The 27,987-nt window shown below is 34.0% G+C and overlaps 1 protein-coding gene across 6 annotated transcripts in view; it reads left to right on the top strand.

Moving 5' to 3' along the window:
* SLITRK6 (SLIT and NTRK like family member 6) overlaps positions 1–23,484 on the top strand; it is a 389,468-nt gene extending 365,984 nt beyond the window's left edge. Inside the window, exons 1-4 of one of the 6 annotated variants that reach the window (XM_021065782.2) lie at positions 10,579–10,642; positions 17,328–17,368; positions 19,732–21,045; positions 21,637–23,484. In XM_021065782.2, the coding sequence (XP_020921441.2) occupies positions 10,623–10,642; positions 17,328–17,368; positions 19,732–21,045; positions 21,637–22,283 (2,022 nt within the window). In that variant the 5' untranslated portion in view covers positions 10,579–10,622 and the 3' untranslated portion in view covers positions 22,284–23,484. Of the gene's footprint in view, positions 1–10,574; positions 10,643–16,895; positions 17,148–17,327; positions 17,369–19,731 lie in introns of those variants that run through there. The other 5 variants (XM_084982481.1, XM_084982480.1, XM_021065781.2 and 2 more) reach the window with 5 other exon arrangements.
* Positions 23,485–27,987: the final 4,503 nt, after the last annotated feature.

Raw genomic sequence — 27,987 nt, 5'->3', positions numbered from 1 at the left:
TGCTGAGAAAGTTTTGTTTTTACATAAATGGCTTAAAATATTGTCACCTTATGGATAAATTCATTAAAGTGAAGATATAAGCCACCAAGCTAGAATTACTTAGAATCACCAGATTATCTAAGAGTTTTGGATAAAGCTCTATGTTTAGTATAGGAACGGTTGTATAAGTTGTTATTTTTTGCAGCTTATTTTCCCTTGTGTAAATTAAAATGACCATTTTGAGAGTTTCCTGGTTGCTCAACAGGTTAAGGATCCAGCATTTTCACACAGTGGCTCAGGTCACTGCTGTGGCTTGGGTTAGATCCCTGGCCCTGAAATCTCCATATGCTGCAGGCACAGCCAATAAAATAATAAACGAAAATAAAAGAAAATAAATTTTAAAAATTTGTGTATCTGTAGATCAGAGTACTAAGTACTCTTTGATCTTTTCCTTTACTTGGTACAAATATTGCAATTGTCTGTTCCACAGATGCCTTTTAAAGCATGTATTAAATCAATTAGCACTTATCTAGTCATTTTGATAATTTGATATCACTTTTAGTCATGTTAAAAGGAACAGAGAAGAAAATTGGTTAACGGTTGGTCAGAGATTGTTCTGATAATCTTAAATAGCTAATTTTGTTCCAAGTATAATGATGTGTTTTAGTAGGCATTTAACCTCAAAGGGATATAATGACAGGTTTTTGTACTACATTTATGTGTTTGAAATATTCTTTAAGCCACCTAAGTGATGAGCTCAGTTTTATAAATTGTAACATTTTGAAATGAAATGAAAATACAGAAATAAACTGAAATATTACTAAAACTAGAACTAAAAAAGGAATTCATTAAAAACACTTAAAAATACACAATTTTTTCCATCATTACAGGCTAACTAGTAAAAATATAGCATTTCAATACATATTAATATCGTTATCATGCTTTAATGTTTAATTTTAATTATAATAATAAATTGAAACTCATATAATATTCCAGGAAGAGAAAAATATAAGAATTCTTAATATAAGAAAGCTTATTTTCCCAAAATTAATTTATAATATTAAATTTATTGCCATTACAAAATTTAATCTTTAATTTTATTACAAGATCCATCCAGATGAGGAAAATGTACTTGTTTAGCTAAATTCGAGGACCATAGTAAAATAAATTTTATTTTCTCAGATAACAAAGATATGTAAGAAATTTAATTATGGCACTGACAACTCAAGGGTATGTTCAAACATTTATAAATTGACTCCCAATATTATATATTGAAAACCACAGTGTGTGTGCAGATATGAGTATTTAATTGGTCTTTTATATCTATCACTCTTCCACAGCCATGAATATAGTTACATAGTTGGGTGTGAGTCCTAGAGACTTATGGCTTCTTCCAGGTCACATCCAGAGAAGCATACCACTAGTTGATTCCATGTTTCATTATTTGGTACTTGTTTGGAATATACTATACCCTTCTTTGACGTTGAGAAAAGAAAGATAAGGCAGAATATGTTTATGATTTTAGTTTCTTAATTTTTGTTTTACTTTTCTATTTTTCCTTCTCATTTATCTCCATGACAGAGTTTTCCATAGCTTTTCTTTTCAGGAAAGGAATAATGTCCTCTTTCAATTTGAGGTGAAATAGGAACATGGCATGCTTTATCAGAAAAAACAAAACAAAACAAAACACAAAAACTTGCCACACACTTATCAATCAGGGAGAATACAAAATGTTAATGCCATTATCATTTAAAACAAATTAGAGGAGTTCCTGCTGTGTCGCAATGGGATCAGCAGTGTCTTGAGAGTGCTGGAATGTGTGTTTGATCCCCCAGCCTGGCTCAGTGGGTTAAGGATCTGGGCGTTGCCACAGCTGTGGCTTAGTTCGTGGCTGTGGCTTGGATCTGATCCTTGGCCTGGGAGCTCCATGTGCCACAGGCCGGCCAGAAACAAACAAAAAACCAAATTAGAGGAAACTACAATAATGAAAATGTACTAGTGACTTCTAGTTTCTACCAATATCTACTTCATTCAGAACTCCAATGTAATTTAGTGAAAATGATATACAGCACTTCTGGGTCTGCCCTATCATGGTTGGCAATCCCTCATGTTCTCTCTTTTTCCCTGTTGCCATAACTATAAGTGAGGAACTTGATGGCTCTGAAATTTGTGAGCACCACAAGGGTAAAGAGATAGGACTCTTTAATCACTGTGAAGAGGAGAGATTCCTGGCCAGGAACAACTTCATTGGTGTCCATTCAAGAAATAAATTCATTTTTATTGTAGGAAATTAAGATAAACTGGAATATAAAAATTAACTAGAAATTTATATGGGGGTTAAAACAAGTTGCAGTGGGAATATCTGAACAAATAGGGAGGCCAGAATGAAGACTGTGGTCAGAGAGTTTAGTCATGTGCTGAAGCTGACTTGATTTGTGATTTTGTGCTTTTCAGGACTCTACACACAATGATATCACATTATTATTTGTCATTACAAATTTACATCACAGGAATTGGCAAATAGCATGTATCAAGTTGTTTCTCTCTTTTTGTTTGTTTTTTTATTTCCCAGAATGTTGGGTGTTAAACCGTCAACCACTAAGCAGTGTGTTGTACTTGAAATTATAAATTAAAGATGACTCATTCAATGAATAGGACAAAGAACCGAGTGTGATCATGGAAGTGCATTGTTGAAGAAGTTAGAGGGAGTTCCCGGCGTGGTGCAGTGGTTAACGAATCCGACTAGGAACCGTGAGGTTGCGGGTTCGGTCCCTGCGCTTGCTCTGTGGGTTGACGATCCGGCGTTGCCATGAGCTGTGGTGTAGGTCGCAGACGCGGCTCGGATCCCGCGTTGCTGTGGCTCTGGCGTAGGCCGGTGGCTACAGCTCCGATTCAACCCCTAGCCTGGGAACCTCCATATGCCGCGGGAGCGGCCCAAAGAAATAGCAAAAAGACAAAAAAAAAAAAAAAAAAAGAAGTTAGAGATCTATGTGGTAGAATGATAGCTATAGCTATCACTATTATGATTTGAGGTGGAAAAGAAAAGTGAGGTGGTTCCCATTTCTTTGAACCTGGCAGATGTTTGTCTTGCTGGAAGAATCAGGAAGAGTATGATAAAGACATTGGCCCTCATACTCAAAGGAACAAAAATTCTTAGAAAAAGTTCAGGTATTAAGTAACTAGATGTAAAAATGCAAGCAAACGCATGATGTTTAATCTTGTACTATATTAAATCATTATGCTAGATATTTCAGTAATATATTAATTTCATTATGAAATTTATCTCATTGGATTACAAAGAGCTTTATGCTCCCCCCAGATTAATCAAGATTAATTTAACTGGTATAGTCTCTCTTTTCTTTGATAAAAGTACTTAATTTTTCCACCTTTTAAATGTTCAACTTTCCATTTTTCTCTTGATTGTCACTAACATGGAGAGTATTAAATAACATACATGCAATGCTTCCTACCACAAATATAATTTTAAGAAACAGTTTATAAAACACTTAATATTCTTAACAAATACAGAAATGATACATTCTTTTTTTTTCATTTTTTTCTTTTTATGACCACATCTACAGCATATGGAACTTCTCAGGCTAGGGTCTGAATCAGAGCCTCAGCTGCAGGCCTACCCCACTGCTACCACAACACTATATCTGAGACCTATGCCACAGCCTCTTGCAGCAACATAGGATCCTTAACCCACCAAGCAAGGCCAAGGATCAAACCTGCATCCTCACAAACACTAAGTCTGACTCCGAACCCAGTGAGCCCCAACAGAGCTCCAACAAAAATCATATGTTCTTTTTAATGTCTATGTTATACTTTCAGAAAGAAAAATGTTGGTGATAATGTAATATATTTTATTTATAGTATCTCTTTTTTTTGTTTGTAGTTCTTAATCTAATACAGTATTTAGAATCTATTAATGTAGCTATATAGAAATCATATATTAATTTATAGTATTTTCTTATCATGGAAATAGGTGAAATTGGAATTTTTAAAAAATTTTAATTTTATAACAGAAAAAAGTTAGTATTCCAATATAAATTAATATGCATGCAAATGTTTATTATTTTGGGTAACAGTGTTTGCATGTCTTTCATTTGTAATACTTGTTATATAGAATAAATACCTGAGATAACTCTATGCCAGACAAAATTTCAAGACAGTAAATTAATCATATGCTTTTCACTATCAGTTTAATGTCTAATTGTTACTATATTTACACATTTTAAGAAATGAAAATTTTAAATAAAATATAGAAATCACAACTTCAAAACAGATGAAAAGAAAGGTTATGAAAATCTTAATGTATTCTGGTGTTTTAAATGTATAAACATAGTCTATCATCTAAGTAAACATATATGCTTAAACAATTTTCATTAGTATTTTCTAACAGCAGAGGGAGATATTGAACTACAAATTAAATATTTTTCAGTACACATCTTTTGCAGAATGCTTTGTAGCCAACTAGACTTTGATTTTGAACTTTATTTTCTTGAGAAAATATTTTCTTTAACTATTTTATAAAAAGCTTTTCCCTGAAGATCTGTTGCACAACCAATGTATTTTATAAAATCTGAAAATTAATTTTTCACATTATGCTAATGTCATTTTATATTATACAAAATGTCTCAGACCTAAACATTAAATAACATTAAATGACACAAACTTTTTTATGTTATTGGAACTGACTGATACAATATACAATTGTTTCTTACCCTCAGTCAGACAGAAACAGCTGTTTCTGTTATTTACTAGCAGTGTGACCCTCAACAAGGTATATTTCTTTCTTAATTTTCATTTTACTTATCTGTAAAGTGAGAACAACAATTTTATATGTTTTAAGGTGAAGATATTTTAATTGATATATAATAAATGCCCGACGAGTAATTTCCCATTAAAATTGCCAATATATATTTAAGTTCTCAATATCATCATTACTACTTTTAGAAGTCAGGAAATATTTATTGATGTAATGATACATGAAAAATATAAATATGAAATTATTACACTATGAATCTAGTTTATCTAAAACAATTCTGATATTATGCGTATATACTGTGTGAGACTTTATGTATGATAGAGTTAAATGCACCTGATATGAACTGAATAGCAAATATGCAATTACATATTTGTGTCCTGTACAGTATAATCATTCTAATATAACTTGTAATATAAAATGTATCCATTTTAGAATTTATTATAATAGCTGATTATTCATTTAAAAGTTTCAGTAAATATAGGAACACATGCTATCCCATCTAAATAAACCTTTTTTTTTTTTTTCTTTTTTGCCATTTTCTTGGGCCGCTCCCGCGGCATATGAAGGTTCCCAGGCTAGGGGTCCAATCAGAGCTGTAGACGCCAGCCTACACCAGAGCCACAGCAATGTGGGATCCGAGCCGTGTCTGCAGCCTACACCACAGCTCACAGCAATGCCGGATCCTTAACCCACTGAGCAAGGCCAGGGATCAAACCTGTAACCTCATGATTCCTAGTTGGATTTGTTTAGCACTGTGCCACGATGGCAACTCCTATATAAACCCTTTTATAAGGATATTGAAAAATAAAAGGGGAATGAGATAGTATGGATACCATATAGCTGTAATCCTAGAAGAATACTGCTTTAATGGCCTCAAATAGGAAGTATCAAATTGAATTTAATAATAATAAAATTAGTAGCTATAGTTTTCCTTTGGGTTTATTATCATTATCATGTGAAAGATTACTATAACTTCAATTTGGATGCAACATTATTCTATATAAAATGATTAAAATGATTAAAATTTGACTCATTTTCTGATTTCTTTCTATTTTGTTGCTGTATGATATAAAGGAAGTTCTAATAAGCTCCCGTTACAGAACGCTGTTTTCTCCACTAGCAACCCCTACAGATGACATTTCTACCAGTTAAATCAAATGATGGGATAAATAAGAATCATGTGTCCTTTGTAGATATTGGATTCCAAATCCATCTAAACAAGAAGTCATTGACAGATAAGATGAGCAACAAGAAAATATTTCTTTTTTTCAGAAGGAACAGCTTAGGCTAGGTATCTACCAGCCACTGATCATAATTACTTTAACAACTGATCAATCCCTAACAATGCTTATATGTGTTTTCCTTTAAAGACACTTCATTTAGTATATATCATTGATTCATTTACATTGAACTCATAGTCACATCATTACAACTCATGTCCGAATGAAGCTTAGCTAAGTATTTTCTCTATAAGCCTATCACAGCCTTCTCGTGCTTAGGAACATTAACCAGAACTATGCTGGTGGCCACTTTAACCAGCAAAATCAACCCCAAGAAGCACAAAAAGGCAAAAATCGTGGCGCAAATTATACTCTGAAAGAGACACTCATTCACAGTACTAGAGCTCAAACTTAAGGCAGAGTATCTAATCCTTTCACCTCAACTAAGAATGTGCACAACTGGCAATTCAAAATTCCACCTTTTGGTCATGTACATATCAGCCAGCAAAATGCAGTAAGTTTAGACTTGGAGCTTATGGATAAATGCTATCTGGCAAGTGAATTTGAAAATACAGAATTAGTGAATAATGAAAATATGCTGTTATCACTTAATAATAACCACTTAATATAATTATTCTCATACAGCTGGCTCTTGCACAATATGGGTTTGAACTGTGCAGGTCTACTTTTTCAATAAATATGTACTACAGTACCACATGATCTGAGGTTCATTGATTTTGTGGACATGGAACCACACATAGAGAGGGTTGACTGTAAATTTACATGGGATTTTTAAATGCATGGGGTTTGGTGACCTTAATCTACATGTTGTTCAAGGGCCAACTGTTTTATTTTATATACCAACCTGCAAAAAAAAAAAAAAAAAATCTATCAGTATCAGACATAATAAAATAACCAGCAGGAAATACTCTGAATACCAGCCATGAAACTTTCTAAATATGTAAGTGTGTTCACAAAAAATGTGATGGGAGTACTGCTAATTTCAGGATTCCAAAAAATAAAATAAACCAACTTTAATTTACATGATAATGAATATGGGAATAATTAAGAATATATACATATATGTTCTTGAGTGTATAATGTATGTACACATACATTCAAAAACAAAGATAATGAACTGTTATGTGTAAATGATATACATTTTATTTCATGGTTTCCAAAAAGTTCTTTACATTTTTGTTTAGTGCAACAAAAACAAAAACAAAAAAAACCCTGAAATCAAGGGCCTTGTTAATCCTCAGTTACTAAGCTGTAAAATAATTTTGAACGGTTCATATTTTTCCTGAATTTTTTTTTAATTTTTTTTTTTTTTTTTTTTTTTGTCTTTTTGCTATTTCTTTGGGCCGCTTCTGCGGCATATGGAGGTCCCCAGGCTAGGGGTCTAATCGGAGCTGTAGCCGCCTGCCTACGCCAAAGCCACAGCAACGCGGGATCCGAGCCGCGTCTGCAACCTACACCACAGCTCACGGCAACGCCGGATCCTTAACCCACTGAGCAAGGGCAGGGACCGAACCTGCAACCTCATGGTTCCTAGTTGGATTCGTCAACCACTGCGCCACTACGGGAACTCCCTATTTTTCCTGAATTTTAACTTCATCTAAAATATCATTGTGAGTTAAGTAATCTCTGTAACTCTTTAACATTCAAATCCATTTCCTTATGAATTTTAAGATTCTAAGGTTCAAAATTTTTCTGTATAGAAGTAATTTATCAGGAATTCCTCTCATGGCTCAGTGGAAACGAATCTGACTAGCATCCATGAGGATGCAGATTTGATCCCTGTCCTCATTCAGTGGGTTAAGGAAGGATCCAGCATTTCTGGGAGCTGTGTTGTAGGTTGCAGAGGCAGCTCAGGTGGCTCAGATCCCATGTTGCTGTAGCTGCGGCGTAGGCCAGCAGCTATTGTTCCTACTTGACCCCTAGCCTGGGAACCTCCAAATTCCAGTTGTGGCCCTAAACAAACAAACAAACAAACAAACGAACAGAATTTATCAAATACATGTATTCTGAATTTATATTAATGTTATGATAATTTTTGGTCTTTTCCATAAATCTTCATAAATTCCTCAGCTATAAAACTGCTTTACCTATCTAGAAAAGGTACAAATACAAGAAATTCAAAATTAAAAAAATTGCCTCAGTACAACAGTAACCTAAATATCATATTTTTTAAAACTTTTTTTTTATGGCCCCACCCATGGCATGTGGAAGTCCTTGACCACAGGTTGAATCCTAGCTGCAGCTGTGACCTGTCCTGCAGTGTGCATCATTGCTGGATCCTTAAAGCCACTGCACTGGGTTGGGATTAAACCCATGCCTCTGCAGACACCCAAGCTGCTGCAGTCAGATTCTTAACCTGCTTTGCCACAGCAGTAACCCCTAAATATCACATTTTTAATAAAAATATGCATGCTATGCCATTGTAAACTTATTGTTTCAAATTCCATGTACATTTGCAAAGTTTGCTTATTTGTTTTAAAGAGAGATGATAGAAATGAGTTTCCTGAGAGAGTCAGAATAAAATTTGATAGCATGGGCAAGAATTTACTGTGGTTTAAAGTCATTTAGTGAAATGATAATGACGTATTAGAAGTAAGGTGGTTTATCTATCATTTTAGGGCAAAGTAAAATAACTAACATTCATAACAATGACCCTGAGCTGCCAATAAAATTATGGGTTTTGATTTCTTAAGACTTAGAACAGCACAGAAAAATTAAATCATGAGGATGAGAAGCAGTATTAAATTAGTTACGAAGGTCTGTTGTGAGAAGATCTAGGTGACCAGAAACAGACAGCTAACACATCAGCGCCTTGTCATGCCTGGTGGGCTTGTTCCCTCAGGTCTCTCTCCTGCCTGCATTTGTTCTTCAGATAACCCAGGGGTCTGGTGGATGCCCACTGACATCCATTCCTTTGATTACTAAAATGCACCTGTATCTCATAGGGGCTGGGCTGAGGTCGGTGGGGATGGAGGGAGAGAATGAATATAATAAAGGGAAGATTACGTATCTGCTTAGGGAATATTATGAGTTATCTGGGGTCCACTCTAGGTCAGGGACTATACGCAGCTCCGAAGATGTAGAACATATAACATGAGTATGATCCAAAGGCCTCTTTTGCACCAGAGGCTCTCCTTTTAGGCATCCCTAAAGTAGGAAGAGTAAATTTGATATAAACAGATTTCTTTTCAATGCCAGTCTTTATAACAGCTTAGTTCTCCTTGACTTAGAGATAGAAGGACAAGAAAGTACAGATGGTTAGCATATTTAATATGAAGGAAACTGGTATTTATACACATATCTCATCAATCTTATACAGTTTTTCAGATATATCTAAATATGTATGAACCATATATGTGTATATGTATAAATCATCTTTTGAGTTTTCAACTGATGTAACGATTTGTCCACAATCATCATTAAAGTTTACACATTGAATGAAATGTGCTTTAGGAAAGTGTTTTTTAATTCAAGAAGAAAAACCAAAGCATTAAAAAAAAAAAAAAAAAAAAAAACTTGTGCTTATATAAAACACTAAAACTTGTTCTTTTTATAAATTATATCCACACTTTAAAATTTCATCCTTAGGAGTTCCCATCATGGCTCAGGGGAAACAGGTCTGACTAGCATTCATGAGGATGCAGTTTCAATCCCTGGCCTCGCTCAGTGGGTTAAGGATCTAGCATTGCTGAGCTGTCGTGTAGGCTGCAGATGTGGCTTGGATCTGGTGTGGTTGTGGTATAGGCCAGCAGCTTCAGCTCCAATTCTACCCCTAGCCTGGGAACCTCCATATGCTGAGGTGCGACCCTAAAAAGACAAATAAGAGAAAAAAATTTTCATCCTGAGTGGCAGTGTTATCTGCTAAATAAACAAATGCAGAAGCTACAGTCAGTTGATTATTTAAAATCTAGATTTTGTCCTTTCCAGTTCTGTAACAGTGTATATATTTATGAGCCAATTCATCATTGTAATAGTAACTATGTTATAGGTTTGTGCTAAGAATAAACGTGTTACTACTCATAGATTGACCACAAAAGTTACAAACATGAGAAGTGCTCACAATTGTATAAAAATATTACATATTATTATTAATATATTAAATATCTAAGGTTAAAAAAACTAGGATAGTTTGAATCTACTGAATAACTGAAATCTGACCTTTTTTTAAAAAAATTTGAGGAAAATTTATAAAACTTTCTAATGAATACAATGGAGATTGTCAATTATTCTTACAAATAATATATTCTGTAATACTTTGCTTGTAAGCATGCTAGAATTTGATTAGTTTTTGAAATATATACTTTTAGCACACAATAATAAGAAATATGGGCCAGCAGAACTACACACATAATTATCATGTTAAGAGTAAAATTTAAACAAGTTACTATGCTTGCCAAGTTAATAATTTTTCAAAAAATATCCACTAGAGGGTGCTAAAAGAGTGAAAAAAGCTTTAAACCAAGCTGGGAGGTGTTAAGAATGATTCTCTTAATTCTTATCAATGCTATACAAATATTCAAGGTAGTTTGAGGTTGAAAAATCCTTATTTTTATTTTCTCTTTCTCCTCCCCAATCGAGGACTTCTACTACTATCAGAGATTTATAATAATTTGTTGAAAGCATGTGTTTCTATGTATAGAAGGAAGAGCAGGTAAGTGCTATTTTGAAATGCTTCAGTTCTTAAGCTAGCTAAGCTGTGTTTCAAAAATTGTTTTAGGGCTAAACAATTCTTTAAATCTGTGAAATTTCTAAAAATTAGTGTTTCCTAATTTTAATAGGTTGGAGTTACAAGTAAAACTACTTGTTAGAAAATGCCTCTTTGATTATAATTAGCCAAAGTAACAGATAAAAAAATAAAATGTTTCCAGAAGTATTTGTTTACTGTTATCATGTGACTTCAAATTTAATACTATTTGAGGATAAAGGAATTGAAAATCTTTCTTAGTTCAAATTAGTGTTTTATAAGGATGCATTTTCTTTTTTATTTTCCAGGAAAATGACATACCAAAAATTAACTTGATACTTCCTTCTGTCCTTCCCCTCCCTGAAATAGCAAAGGATATCTGTCAATTTAAACAAGTATAACTTATTAGAGACATCTGATTATTAATTAGGTCTTGATTTTTATTAGAATATTGTTAGTGTTAATATTTTATTAGTATTTATTTATTACATATCATAATGGTTTGTCCTATTTCAATATAGGGAAACATTAAAATTATAAAAAAAAAATTGTAGTTATTTTCCTAAACCCACAATATACAGAGTATGTTTTGTGGAATGTATAGACTCTCAAAACATGTCACAAGAGACTTCAGTTATTCCAGAAGGTGTGTTAGATATCAATATAGGTAAGATATACCCTACAAAAGCATTAAAAGAGTAATTAACAAAAACATCTTATTTATCTTCTTGTAGGTGTGTAAGTAAGATAAATGCATTTTTGCAAGTTGACAATAGAATTCCTTGGCTCAGAGGAAACAAATTTGACTAGCATTCATGAGGACTCAGGTTCAATCCCTGGCCTTGCTCAGTGGGTTAAGGATCTGGCATTGCTGTGAGCTGTAGTAGAATATCTTTCTCTGGGTATCTGAGTGAAGTATATACAACTCAAAAGTTTATTCTCAAAATTATATAACACTTTAAAAAATACTATATACCAAAATAGAATATTTCATATTTTAGAGTTTTTCGGCAAGGTTTCTGTTAACAAAAAAGCCAGCATTATTCAGTGAAACCTGTCAGTGATGATTTATTCACTTTTTTAGTTAATGTTAACAGTCTAGTGATGACATTAATAGTTCAGTAAATGTCCTTTTGTATTTACTCTTATAAAGTTAAAAATATGCCAATTAACAAATATTGAGTCATCTGTTTAACTATGCACTTTTTCAACAAATGTGGACCTTGCTGATTATTTTACTTCATTATAGAATATAGATCAAAATGTAAAAAAAAAAAAAAAAATTTCTATATATATATATATTATGGTCATAATATTTACAGCTTTATCTATTGAAATAATATGTTGATATCTTTTGTAAAATGATTAAATAGTCACAATTACAAAATTAAAACTATTAACATAAGTTGCATTCCTCAGTGACTCAGCAATAGGTGATAGTGAGAGGCAGCAAGGTCTGAACTGTGACTGGTAATAGGAAGACAGCCAGGAATTTAAAATCTCCTGTAAGTGGTCCATCAAATCAATCATGCATATTTGATTCAATGGTATTTACCTGCCATTACTGTTTATCATCTGAATATAAAATAATTAAGTCACACAGATTGTGTTATAATATCTGCCAAACAACAACATTTGGAAAGATTCATGGGGATCGATTTTTTAATTTTTTTATTTTCAATCGTGATTTTTAGCATTAGGTTTTTGTTATATGGACAAAGATTTAAAAAGAAATCTGTGTATCTTCCTGAGAACAAGTATGTAAGTGCCTTAAGATTACACAATATTAAGAACATACAAAGAAACTATTCAAATTGAATAACTACTTACTTGACTATTATTCTATGTGCAACTCTATGATACTGTGTAAAAAATATGAAGTACATACAAGGCTTCCCTTGATGAGTCTTTATGACCAATAAAATCCACAGTCTACTGTTATTCCATTGCACCTTTTTCTGTTGCATACTGCTCATTATTCATCATGGTAATATCCACCAGCATTTTTTAGTTGTTTTTGTAAGTTTTTTTTTTTTAATGAAGACAAGACAACTTACAGTCCAAGCTTCCAGGAGAAAGCTTTGTTTTGTTTTCAGTTTTGCCAGGTTAAACAAGGATTTCAAAGAGTCCCTTTGTGTCAACAGATTTCAAATCAAAACAGGAAGTTTTAATGTAAAACCTCTCTTAGAATAAGGCAATCCTATTATTACTTTTATACCTTTGCTCTAGATCAAATTAAGCATGAAGGAAACTTAAGATTTAAATAGCAAACTAACATTTTTTTTTTTATTAAAGTTTCAATGTAAAAGGCACGTTTCCTAAACACTCATTCATGTGTCACTTTATAAAATACATCAACCATATAAGTTTTTTCTAAGATACATTGACTTTTCACTGAAATGCCATTATTTTTGATGAGGGTGTGCAAATGTACTCTCATTCAAAGATGTTACTGCTAAAAGGTGAGAGAATCTTTTATATTTCCCCATACAAAGGTCATATTCCTTTATCTAAATTGCATGTCATTGTCAGAAGCGAAGTTATCCATAATGATTATGTTCTGACTCTAGCAGAACCAAAAAAGTACATAATTATAGTAAAGAGTTTGGACTTCTCTTCCAGTGAAACACAGAATTGAATCCTAAATTCAAGATTCGGGTATGAAACTCAAAGTTTACTGAATAGCATGGCACTGTGGAAGAGAGACAATATACTTTTTTATTATTTTCTATAGATGGGATTTATGTATATACGTCAAATTATATATTTCAAGTAGGCTTTACTCCATTATTATTTTAAAGAAAACTCTGAAATAAGAAAAATGAAATGTCCTGATTAATGTTTATAAAATTAGTGAATAAGATTTCTACATGTCTATAAATTTAAATATTATTTGCAAATATTTGTTATACTCAATCTTAATAAAAGTTTCATGAGTTTCAGTGTAATCACCAGAAAGGACAGAGCAGACAGAATCCACAATAATAGCTGTTTTTCAAGGATGTGTCTTGAATTTTTTTATAACATATTTAAAAGTGCCATTTATTTAGAATTATTTCTTTAAACTCTTTCTTCTAAGTTTAAATTATTTCTTCAAACCATGAAATCATCAATGGATATTGAAAATTCATCTACAGCATTATCATTCTCAAAGAGTCACCAAGTTTTATACATTCTACCTTCAGTGTATTAAAATATTCCTTCATCTACACCACACGAGTGCAAAGCCTCTCTCTTCACACCTTCCATTTCCTTGAGTTACTATCAATCTGACATACATCTTCACTTTACCATTTAAATGTGGCACTGAAAAAGGTGGGCAGATGTCCTGAGGTAGAACTAGTCCTAATTAATAAATCTTTCACTAAATATCTTTTCCTTTTTCCGGAGGATGATCCTTTTCTTTATTCTCTTTGTCCCATATACATAAACAGCCCAACAAATTTCATAAAATATTCTTCCATCTGGTCACCACTGGATTTGTAAGATGATTTCCCTCCACTATCTATATAAGCAGGGAGGAAGAGGCATTCTCCTAAATCCTGATACCGAATGTACTGTGCCGCCTTATGCATGCTGCCGCTTGAAAGTGACTGACATGGATTGGTTTATTGCTTCTGACTGCCTGGCACTCTTTAGAGTGACTAGGATACTTTGATGTTTGCTATTTTAGATGCACATTCTAAAAAGCATAACCTAGGAATTCTCCTGTGACATAGCAGTTTGGGGATCCAGCTTTATCATTGCAGAGGCTTGGGTCACTACTGTGACGTGGGTTCAATCCCTATGGGTATGGCCAAAAATAAGTAAATAAATAAAATGCACAACTTAGAAGATGTGATTAAAATGATTCTTTTTAAAATATTTTCTAGTATGGAGGGGTAAATCATATGGATTCACCAGGGGTAAATCATATGGAATGATTAACAAAACTGAATATTTGTTATGATCACTTAAGTAATTCATTATCAAAACTTGGAGCAACCTACACTGGGAAAGTAGTCTTCCATGCCATCATTGGAAATTAAAAATATTGCTGAAAAAATTGTTGCACAACAATAATTAACACATTCTACCATGATCATTTTGGAATGAGTGGTTGCATTATTGGCTTAATGAAACAACTGAGGAGTCAGTTAATCAACAAAACATAGAGATCAAAGGATTTAACTCATTTGATTATAATCATTTTGAATGTGTTATTATGTACTTGACTATTAGGTATAAGGTAATGCTAAGTAATTCATTATCAACATTACTCTTTTGAATTAAGTTAAAAGTTACAGAATGCTTTTTAAGCAATGATTCTTTATATGCCCACCCAAAATTACAGAAAAAGCAGACAATATTTCAAAAAGCCTGCTAGTTACCCCTTTTCTCCGTTGTCATCGTGCAGTTAACCAGTAACTTACGCATGACAATGACAGCATGTAATACATAGGCAAAGAATTTGAGATAAATAACATCGAATAAATGCCAGGTATGTACTATGAATAAAATCAATACATCCTCAAACTGGGGGAAATACATTGATTTATAAGGATTTGCCGGAAATACATTGATTTATAAGGCACTTAGTTCCATTTGTCCCACATGTCTATCTGAACAATTTTTCCACCATATACTCCACTTCGAGAGCATTCCTCCTGTGAGAATTTGCCTCCAAAATCTAATGGATGCATTTGGAGAATTACATCTATGATGTGGGGGAAAAATCATTCCTTGGTTTTTCACTGATTCTAACTCATTTTGTCACCATCTATCAAAATCATTAGATTGATTTACTTGGCCATCAGCTAGCAGCAGATTTTTACCTAAAAGTAAACCATGTCCTTTATTCTGTCTCATTCCCTTTATCTCCTTATCTTTATTCCTGTCTCCACACCCTCATTTGTAGATCCTACTTACAGCACACAATGTTATTAAAATAAATGAGGAACTTAATGAATTAGAGAATGTAGTATAAAGGAAAGCGAGGATATTGGAAATTGCCTCAAAATCCTTAACTTTTAAGACAATAATTCCACACTAAGGATATGAAAACTTTTGAATTTGAGGGCATGACCACAATCATTAAATAAAATTTTAATCCGATATTTTTCTGTTTTGATGATGTAAGCTGCATAAAACCTCTTTTTTAAAAAACAGCTTTTTCTGAAATAGACCTAATATTATACAGGAAACTCTAGAACCTATAGGCAGGAATGTTTCTAACATAGTATTATTTATTCCTTTTGAAACACTCTATCTAGTATATTCATTTTGGCTGTGAAAAAGTTCAGGCCCTTGGAATGTGGGTAAAGAGGAATGATTTTTAAAACATAGGCATTTGGGGAAATAAAGAATCTGACAGTTGAGAGTTTTATTAGTGATGATTCAGAAACTTTTAGGAGTTGTAGAAACAAGTAACTTTTTAAATATAATCTTTATAGGAAAAAATGCTCCCTAAGCTAGTGCCATAAAATTGGGTTATTATAATTTCTATATATTCATTTACCTTTTTTCACTTAATCTGCAAAGACATGATGTCTCATTTTTGAGAGTGATAAGCTGTGTTTGATTAAAGACAACTATTTATAATGATGATTCATGAATGTATTTTTAAGTGAACATATTTCTATTTGAAATAAATACTATCTGCCTGGAAAAAAACCTCATTTCTAGTCTTGCTATTGAACATTAGCTGTAGGTCAGGAAATAATGAAGTGTAAAACTTAGAGTCTCAGACATAAAGCTGTATTTTTTTTTTTTTCAAATGGTGAATACAAAAACACAAATGTTACAGGAAAGCAGTTTATGTTAACATCTTAAGATTTAATTAGTGCACAATTTCAACCATAAATACCAGTTTAAAAAGCCCATTCAGCTGAGGCAACTATTCTGTAGGTAGCTTGCCTGCAGTTTTTCTGCACATGTGTGCAAACAGTTCATTACTGTGCTAGATGAGAATTTAATATGTTATTTAGCCTGCTATGTAACACAAAATATTATTAAACATTTAAAGCGACATGTAACTATTTCCATTAAAATTCATTTGCACTATATTTGGTTTTAAAAGGGAGAGGAAAGACCGTTTGCAGGAGGAGGAGTTGAGTCCCAAGGTGGAGCTGTCTCTTGTGTTAAATGACACTGGCAGATTAAAGCGCTCTGATGGGGAAGGGCTTAGAGGCTGAGTCAAAAGCCAAGAAGTCTCTTTATTTACGCCTACCTCCCAGCCCTTGGCAATCTGACTAATAACAAACTGAGCTAACAAGAAAGACTAGAAAGGGAGGAAAGAGAACATTGCTGCAGCTTGGATCTACAGCCTAAGAAAGCAAGAGTGATCAGTCCCAGCTCTGTTCAACATCTTGTTTATTTGCTGCATCCAGCAGCTTGCAAATGGTTAACTATATGCAAAAAAGTCAGCATAGCTGTGAAGTATGCCGTGAATTTTAATTGGGGAATAAAAGGACAACTGCTTCAGGATGATCTAGTATGCACTTTGCTTGAAATATTTTCAATGAAATGCTCAGCATTTTGTCTTTGACCAGAGGTTTTAACTTTACAAAACATGGGACTTGCCAAAAAAGTGGTATTTGACAAGAAAGTATGCGGTGGTTGGTGTTTTCTTTTTAAATAAAGAAACTGAATTTACTTTGAACATCTCTTCCAGCTGTGCATTACAGATAACGTCAGGAAGTCTCTGCTTTACAGGTAAGATGAATGCTCCCAGGCTTTTCTTATACTGTTTTTTTTTTTTTTTTTTTTTTTTTTTGCATTCTGCTAAAGTGATCGAATTTATGTTTGCCTCTTTAAAAAATAACTTTGCATGAAAGGCTATCCAGTTGCATTCTTGTTCATTGGCACAAAGAATGCTATAGCAGAAGCTTGTTTTCTGTGAGCAGCAGGCAGTTAGTCCAACAGCTGGCTGTAGAGAAGAACAAGAAAAATAATGTGCCACTATTTATTTTACGCCACAGTTTGTTGTTGGAAACTAAATATGTATGCTTTCTGAAGGAAATATTGCTTTCAAACACTATTGTTGAATTTGAAATATAAGCAGAATATGACAAGATTCTTTGTATTTTGTTTACCACCTTTATTTTTCCTGGACTTGAAAACATGTAAATAGAGTTTTGTGTTTTGTTTTGTTTTTACCACTTTAACACTGTATCCGATATTGTCAATGTGGAACCTCTCCAAATATGTGTTTACTTCTGAGAAGATCGGAAACTGTTCCTTAGGACATTTTGAAGAGGACAAAATGCATATGAGACTTTAAAAAATAATAAGAGATTCTCATCTGGTAGTTACTCTTTTCTCAATATGCTATGCCTGATAAAATGAATGATATTCTTTCTTAGTAATCTATGGAGAAGTAGTTTCAGTATTTGTGGAAGCTAATCCACAAGTTGAAGACTCCAACTTCAAGCTGCTTGAGTCTAAGCACAGCCCTCAGAGCTGTTTAAAATCAAACTATGTTCCTGTGGAAACATTCAGTCTGCTAACTTTTCCTTTATACAGGAAAGTGCTCTATTGTTCCATGTCTTTGGTTGCCTTTTACTTCTCAGAAATGTCATGCTAAATGTGTTTTCAGTAAAACAATGTCTTTTTATGGAATGATAGTTTATTTTCAGGATTATTGATTGGGTTTTGGGATGTTTCATGTGATTGTGAATTTTAATTGCATTCAAGTTATTGCTCATGCTGCATCCAGAAAAATAAAAGCAATATCATTTCCAAAAGTCAAATAGATATAAGAATGTGATGTTTACCTTTCCTTTTTTTTAAATATAAATTTTAGGTGCAATTTTTAAAGGAAGGGAATAAAATTAGATACATTAGAGTTCAAAGTATTTTCCATACCATTGCTGTCATTTTAGAGTTAGAATCTTTTTGTAAAAAAAAAAAAAATTGCTGTTTTAGATGCATGCATTAAATTTTTAAGGAGTTGAATATGTGATGTTGTTATCCTGAACTGCCATTTTTTAAATTTATCTAATTAGAGATCTCTTTAAATATTTTGATATAGTGAAGTTTGTTTCAGAGTTTGTTTGCAACATTAAACCTTATAATAAAGGAGATCAGCTGCTTAATTATGTGATGACAAGCAGTGCCCTAAAGCCTGGTTCAAGACCTCATTAGTACGTCATTTGCTAGAAGTTTTTAAGAGGCATTGTTTATTTCTTTTCTAATAGCCAGGAATGCATGTTAAAGACCAAATTTTTTCTTTAGTTTTTATATTAAATTTATCCATGGTAGAATTAAAAGTAGCAGTAAGTATCCTACCTCTAGAAATTCAGTAAAAAGTGCGACTCAAGTGAAATTTGAATGGACACCCTTAAACATATATATCTGATACTCCTAGGATTGTACAACTGCCATAGGCAGCAGTTAAAATAAAATTATTTAATAAAATTCTACTTCATTACCTAGAGACATATTTTACTCAAGGCTTAAATAAATAATGAAAAATAAGTATCTTGACCTAAAATTAAAGCAGTTTAAACACAGACAGTTTTTTTGATGCTATATTGTGATATCAGTGCAAAATAAAACTATGTAAAGGATATGTTGCGTTCATACATACATTCCTTCTATCATTTTAAATCCCCTATAGTTCCTGTGCTTTTAGCTAAAGCCTACATAGTTTTTTATTGTAATCCTTCAGACTTAGAGTCATCTAGTTTGAGGTTTAATAAAAAAGTCAGGGTCTTCTCAAATATATACCTTTGCATCACAGCAGAGTATCGATGTTCTATTTAGCTAGCACCACTCATGTATCTTAAAATGCTGATTATCTGGTAGATGTGAACACAAACTGATATATTCTAAAATCTCTTTGACTTAAATTTTAAAATTTGATTACAATGCAAGTTAAAAGTAAAATAAACCTGTCGGTCGTAATATTCATAAAAAAGCAAAGAAAATGTGGACACAGAAATGTATTTATCTGTTCAGAATAATCCATATTTTGCTTTTTAGAGGAAACCCTATCATTTTGAAAATGTCAGCTTCATCTTCTTCTCCCTGCTTCTTCCCACTAAAGTCCATTGCTATTGCTTTTTATTTTACAGAATCAGATCAATCACATGACAACATGAAGCTCTGGATGCATCTCTTGTATTCATCTCTCCTTGCCTGTATGTCTTCACAGTCCCAGTTTCCAAGAGCCTTGGCCTCAGCCAGAGGTTCTTGTGATTCTCTTTGCAATTGTGAGGAAAAAGATGGCACAATGCTCATAAATTGTGAAGAGAAAGATATCAAGAAGTTATCCCAAATAAGTGTGCCAGCATCACGGCCTTTCCACCTGAGTTTATTAAATAATGGCTTGACCATGCTTCACGCAAATGACTTTTCTGGGCTTACCAATGCTATCTCAATACACCTTGGATTTAACAATATTGCAGATATTGAGACTGGTGCATTTAATGGCCTTGGCCTCCTTAAGAAGCTTCATATCAATCACAATTCTTTAGAAATTCTTAAAGAAGATACCTTCCATGGACTGGAAAACCTGGAATTCTTACAAGCAGATAACAATTTTATTACAGTGATTGAACCAAGTGCCTTTAGCAAACTCAACAGACTTAAAGTGTTAATTTTAAATGACAATGCTATTGAGAGTCTTCCTCCAAACGTATTTCGATTCGTTCCTCTAACCCATCTAGATCTACGTGGCAATCAATTACAAACATTGCCTTATGTTGGTTTTTTAGAACACATTGGCCGAATACTGGATCTCCAGCTGGAGGACAATAAATGGGCCTGCAATTGTGACTTATTACAGTTAAAACTGTGGTTGGAAAACATGCCCCCACAGACTGTAATTGGTGATGTTGTGTGCAACAGCCCTCCGTTTTTCAAAGGAAGCATTCTAAGCCGGCTGAAAAAGGAATCAATTTGCCCCACTCCACCAGTGTATGAAGAACATGAGGATCCCTCAGGATCATTACACCTGGCAGTAACATCTTCAATAAGTGACGGTCGCAGGTCAACCAAGACCACATCTCTTTTAAAATCACCCACCAAAGCACCAGGTTTAATACCTTATATTACAAAGTCATCCACTCAACTCCCGGGACCCTACTGTCCTATTCCTTGTAACTGCAAAGTACTGTCCCCGTCTGGACTTCTAATACACTGTCAAGAGCGCAATATTGAAAGCTTATCAGATCTAAAACCTCCTCCACAAAATCCTAGAAAGCTTATTCTCGCAGGGAATATCATTCATACATTAATGAAATATGACCTAGCAGAATACTTCACTCTGGAAATGCTTCACTTGGGAAACAATCGTATTGAGGTTCTTGAAGAAGGATCATTTATGAACTTAACAAGATTGCAAAAGCTGTATCTGAATGGTAACCATCTGACCAAATTAAGTGGAGGTATGTTCCTTGGTCTCCATAATCTTGAGTACTTATACCTTGAATACAATGGTGTTAAGGAAATATTACCTGGAACCTTCAATCCAATGCCTAAACTTAAAGTCCTTTATTTAAATAACAACCTCCTACAAGTTTTGCCACCACATATTTTTTCAGGAGTTCCTCTAACGAGAATAAACCTTAAGACAAACCAGTTTACCCATCTACCTGTAAGTAATATCTTGGATGACCTTGATTTACTAACCCAGATTGACCTTGAAGACAACCCCTGGGATTGTTCCTGTGACCTGGTTGGACTACAGCAATGGATACAAAAATTAAGTAAGAACATAGTGACAGATGAAATACTCTGCACCTCTCCAGAGCACCTAGACAAAAAGGAATTGAAAGCACTCAATAGTGAACTTCTTTGCCCAGGTTTGGTCAATAATCCATCCCTGCCAACTCAGACTAGTTATGTAATTGTCAATACCCCTACCGCCACAACTACAGCCAACAATATTTTTAAATCACTTACTGATGCTGTACCACTCTCTGTTTTAATACTCGGATTGCTGATTGTTTTCATAACCATTGTGTTCTGTGCTGCAGGGATAGTGGTTCTTGTCCTCCACCGGAGGAGAAGGTACAAAAAGAAACAAACAGATGAGCAGATGAGAGACAGCAGTCCTGTGCATCTTCAGTATAGCATGTATGGCCATAAAACAACTCATCACACTACTGAAAGACCCACAGCATCCATCTATGAGCAACACATGGTGAGTCCCATGGTTCATGTCTATAGAAGCCCATCTTTTGGCCCAAAGCATCTGGAAGAAGAAGAAGAAAGGAATGAGAAAGAGGGAAGTGAATCAAAACATCTCCAAAGAAGTCTTTTAGAACGAGAAAATCATTCGCCACTCACAGGGTCAAATATGAAGTACAAAACCACTGACCAATCCACTGAATTTTTATCCTTCCAGGATGCCAGTTCATTATATAGGAACATTTTAGAGAAAGAAAGAGAACTTCAGCAACTGGGAATCACAGAATACCTAAGGAAAAACATTGCTCAACTTCAGCCTGATATGGAGGTACATTATCCAGGAGCCCATGAAGAGTTAAAGTTGATGGAGACATTAATGTACTCAAGACCAAGAAAGGTATTAGTGGAACAGACTAAAAATGAGTATTTTGAGCTGAAAGCTAATTTACATGCTGAACCTGACTACTTAGAAGTCCTGGAGCAGCAAACATAGAGAGTTTCAGGGCTTTTGCAGAAATGCTGTGATTCTGTCTTAAGTCCAAACCTTGTAAATAAGTGCCTTATATGTGTGTCATCAATCAGAACTTAAGCACAGCAGTAAGCCTATGGGGAAAAAAAAAAAGAAGAAAAAAACTCAGGGATCACTGGGAGAAGCCATTGCATTGTCTTTAGGCAATTCTGTCTATCCCCAATAAAATAAATCCTTGCATGTCAATCATTCAAGGATTATAGTAATGTTTCCCATATTCATAATGTGTTCCATAGAAGTTCTCTTGCACATCTAAAAAGTTTCAATATTTAAGCAACACTTATTTTCTTGAATTATATTACCAATGGAAAAAATAGAATTGGATTTTGTCATTTAAAAAGTATACTTGTATGTGTAGCTATAATATGTAAGAATCATATTGTTTATAAAATCAGTATATGTACTGCAAAAATGTACATTGTTAGATATACCTAATTTTCTTGCAATAAAGGCAAAAAGAACTGGAACTTTAAAATTCAAATGGTAATAGTAAAGAAAAAAAATGGAAGGTTGAATTTTATGGGCTATGAATGGCCCAAAGCTTTGAATCTTTGAGGATGAAAAAAATGCCAATGCTATGCTTTATGAATTTAAAAATAAGAATGATTAATGGTTCAGGTGGAATGGACAAGCAAACTTTTTGTTTTTTCTGCACATTTTGTGTGGACAGTCTTATTGTCAATGCTGCTGTGAACTGAGGTATGTCATTTGTGCTCAAAGTTTAATTATTATTCTTGGGATATTTTAAAAATGCTACTGATATTCAGCTGTAAATATGATTAGTGCATCTGTTGAGTTTGGTTTCTTTTATAGCATTAATCCTTTATAAATTTCAATACCATGATAGAAATATGTTTCTTGTGGCAAGTAAGAATTCACCGGTGTAAAAAAAAATAGGAAAAAAATTCATTTTATTTTTATTGATGTATACTGGTAGTTGGCATAAATTAGTAGCAAAAAGCATGTCTAAGGGTAAGTGGTTTAAGTTGCCTCAGAAGTGGGACAATGTAGCTTTATTTTACAAGAAAGTATAGCTAGATTTTTATGAACTATTTATTCTGTACAGTTTTGTATATTTTTGGTTCACAAAGGTAATTATTCTTGGGTGCCTTTCAAGAAAATTAAAAATACTTCTCACTACAATAAAACTAAAATGAAAACTCTCTTTTTAAATGTGCTTTCTTCAGTTAGTCTAATCTGGAATTCTGTCAAGTCATAATTAAAGCACACACGCATGCAGGCACACGTGCACACACACAAAATGTGATTTGTTTGTTGTCACCTACTACAGAAGCAATTTGTTCACCATGTGCAAAAAGGCCATTCACTGCCATGGTGTGATAGACAAGTTGCCAAACTTAAAGTCCTACCAGTAGAGCTTCTTTCCAGGCAAATCATTTTCCTACTCAATCCAAATAGAAATGAGTTGATTTTCATCTTTCTGATTGTAGAATCAATCATGCAGAAAATTTCCACAAGGCAAAGTGGAATTAATCGAGGTAATATAGTTCTGTTTCCTGAATAGTACTCAGATCCAAGCATAGAGTTAGGAGGGAACATACGTTCTATTAGGAAGGATGTTTTTAATTTAACACCAATACCTGAATGTTCTAATAAATGTGTTTGATCTTCAACACTCAGCTGTCTGCACTACTAGCTAAATAGACATGTATTTCTTTGATTTTGAATGAGAAGACTTTCCTGTTAATAAAAACAATAGGAACCTGTATGAAAGAATGAGATATGTGGTCTGAAGAATAATTATAAGTCTATTATGACATCATATCACTAGGTTTATTCAAAAGCATTGCACATATTAATATAAAACAACCAAAATTATATATTAAAATGTTCATGGAAGGGAGTTCCCGCCATGGCGCAGTGGAAATGAATCTGACTAGGATCCATGAGTTTTCAGGTTGGATCCCTGGCCTTGCTCAGTGGGTTAAGGATCCGGGGTTGCTGTGAGCTGTGGTGTAGGTCAGAGACCTGGCTCAGATCCAGCATTGCTGTGGTGTAGGCTGGCAGCTGTAGCTCCTATTGGACCCCTAGCCTGGGAACCTCCATGTGCCATGGGTGGAGCCTTAAAAAGACAAAAAAAAAAAAAAAAAAGTTCATTGAAAATCTAAATTTCTCCTTAGAGTAAAAGTTTGGAAAAGGACAAAGATAGGAATCATTTTCTTAATACTTACTAAAGGGAAATCTGTGTGCATATAGAATACTTTACATGTTTATCCACTAAAAAATATTGAGTAGTAACCCCTTCAAAACAAGAATTTAAAGGTTACATTCAAAGAAAAGAACAAAGCAAGAGCAGAATTCATGTTATCGCACTTCTGCTCAGTATTTCCCTATTCTAATTAAGCACAAAGAGGTATTAAGAGAGACTTAAGAAATTCCTGTGCCTGGAGAAACTTTGGAATGGATCCATGAATGCACACAGAGACATGTCCTCAGGAATATTTTTCTCTTTTGAATGAGGGAAATATTTCTCTTTTTGCCCAAAGCAATCATATTCATTCTTAAACTTGATATCAGGATGAAACAAAATTGCTCATGAAGTCATATAAAGATATCCCCCAAATTAAATACAACCCCCAAACTAAAACCCTGTGGGAGTCTGGATGTAAAACTCACATTGATGTGAAAATAATTATGGTTTTTGATGTAAAAATAATTATGGTTTCCAAAGAGTAAAAGATTTTAAAGGCTTAAATATTTCATTCCTGATGGATGTTTAAGTGATTTGTTTTCCTACTACAAGGAGTTGATAGATGAGAACCCTAATGATGGTCTTTAATCTCTTCAGGTCTTGTGACCTGTGATAATCATTCAGAACTTTGGTTATTTTACCTATATTTCCTATTTCCTCTCCCTCCCACTGCAGAGACCTTTTTATTATATTTCTTGTTTGATTATTTACTTACAAGGTCAAGAGTGTTTCTTTCTGCAACAAGTTGTTGGATTCAGAGTCTCAAATCCTAATTCAACATCTTCACCTTAATATTCATATATACCTGGGCATTTTAAAAAATAAAAATAAAAAGGAGTTCCCATTGTAGTGCAGTGAGTTAAGGATCCAGTGCTGTCTTTGCAGCAGCTTGGGTTGCTGCTGAGATGTGGGTTCAATCCCCAGCCCAGTACAGTGGGTTAAGGATCAGGCATTGTTGCAGCTGTGGTGTAGAATGCAGCTGTGGCTTGGATGTGGTCTTTGGCTTGGGAACTTCCATATGTGACAGGTCCAGCCAAAAATAAATAAATAAATAAATAAAATTTAAAAAAATAAGACTTTTCATTATCCTAGTTTTTTTTTTTTTTAATTTTAAACAGAAGTTACAGATTGATCATTTCAAGTTCTGATCTGAATCTTGAATATTTGTAGTATAATGATAGTAGTTTGTAATCATACTGGATCAAACCTTTTCAATTATATTAATCTTTTTAGACACAACTGGTAATAATCTATTTTTAAAATATTATTTTCACAAAATAACCATGGAAACACTTACTGTGAATTTATAAGTGTTTTTTAGTTATCTTACATTGATCTCCAGATTGGGATGAAAATCTCATAATCTATCTACAAAAGGATACTGAGTCTCCCTCCTGAGTCAATCGCATACCATGGAGGAAAGCAGGTTTTTTCCTTGATACTCTAAGAGTAAGTAAATGGAAGTACCATTTAAGTGGTCTTTAAGCTGCTTTGATGTTTTGATCCAATTAATTGAAAGGCTTAATCTTTTTTTGGGTTTTTTGTTTGTTTGTTTGTTTTTAGGGCTGATCCTGCAGCATATGGAGGTTCCCAGCTAGGGGTCTCATCAATACCCAGGACTACACCACACCCACAGCAAGGCTAGATCCAAGGGGCATCTGCAACCAACACCACAGCTCAGGGCAATGCCAGATCCTTAACCCACTGAGTGAGGCCAAGGATAAAACCTGTGTCCTCATGTAGCTAGTCAGATTCATTTCCACTGAACCAAGGCAGGCACTCTGAAAGGCTTAATCTTTAATCTAGGATTAAAAAAAAGTGATACAGCCATCCCTTTGTTATTAAAATGCATTTTTAATATATAGGTGTATATATTTACATATATATGCACACAATTATATGCATATATATAAATATATATGACTACATATGTTTTTGGAGAACTAATAAAGATTAAATAGATAAATGATAGGTAGAGAGTTTCAATAGAAATGTAATTTATTTGTATAATTTATTATTTGATGGTAACTAATAGAAGTATAACCAAAGGTACCCCTTTTTGGCCGCCTGCTGCAGGTGGAAGTTTTGGGGCCAGGGATCAAACCTGAGCTATGGCCAGAACCACAGCAGGGACAGCACTGTATCCTTAACCTACTGAGCCACCAGGGAACTCCTCAAAGGCGGGGGGGGGGCTGCCCTTTTTTTTTAAGGCTGCACCTGTGGCATATGGGGGTTCCCAAGCTAGGAGTCCAATCAGAGTTGTAGCCATCGGCCTACACCAGGACCACAGCAACATGGGATCTGAGCCACGTCTATGACCTACATGGCATACACAGGATCCTCAACACACTGAGTGAGGCCAGGGATTGAATTCATGTCCTCATGGATGCTGGTCAGGTTCGTTAACTGCTGAGCCATGACAGGAGCTCCCTCAAAGGTAGTTTTAAAAGAAGAAGAACACTACTAAATTGCAGAATTTTTGGACAATATACTTTTTAACTCAAATACGTATCTAAGGTAAGATTCCAATATTCCCCACATATGACTTTCTATCTAATTATCTTTAGGGAAGGCTGTTCCCTACAATAAAATAATTATCCATGTGCAGAAAATGCTAACTATGTAGGAAGAGAAGTTTAGATATCCTGGTAATTGGGAAAAGGTTTTACAATGAATTTGAAGATTCTTCTCTATTTCTTTTCCCTGAACACTTTTATGGTTCAAGCATGAATGGCTTCAGTTTTCTTCTTGAGAAGCTGGGATATCATAAAAGGACACTCTTTTTTTATAACAGGAAAGGAGACAATTACAAGGAGGCATAGTCCTAAATCTGGGCAGCTCTATCAAGAGTGATCTCTTTAATGAGAAATGACAAATGACTTAAAATACAATATTTATTTGTGCCTTTTCAATTTCATATATCCCGAAATATAGATATTTATCGAAATATTCACCGGGGTTTAAAACCAAAATAATGCCTCAAATAAAAAGTAGTATGTAATAATTTTTTATCTTTGAATTACAATAAGATGATTATATTGTTACAATCATATTTTTTTCTTTTTTTTTTTTTGCCTTTTCTAGGGCCATTCCCGTGGCATATGGAGGTTCCCAGGCTAGGGATCGAATCGGAGCTATAGGCACCGGCCTACACCAGAGCCACAGCAACGCAGGATCTGAGCCTTGTCTGCAACCTATACCACAGCTCACAGCAACGTCGGATCCTTAACCCACTGAGCAAGGCCAGGGATCAAACCCACCACCTCATGGTTCCTAGTCAGATTCGTTAACCACTGTCCCATGATGGGAACTCCTATTACAATCACATTTTTAAGAAAACTCTGTCTCATATGGAAATAAACTTTATTTTCTGTTTTAAAGTTGAACTTATATTTATTACATACACACATATTCCTGTGTATATGTAACATAGAGAAGATGGCCAGATGTAGAAGA

This window comes from Sus scrofa, chromosome 11 (assembly GCF_054392235.1).
Source record: "Sus scrofa isolate SSC_HxYL_T2T_F1_AM1 chromosome 11, Sscrofa_HxYL_maternal_Yorkshire_Landrace_v2.0, whole genome shotgun sequence".
NCBI lineage: Eukaryota > Metazoa > Chordata > Mammalia > Artiodactyla > Suidae > Sus > Sus scrofa.
The sequence above is the reverse complement of the archived record's forward strand: the minus strand, read 5'-3'. Positions and strand labels throughout refer to the sequence as shown.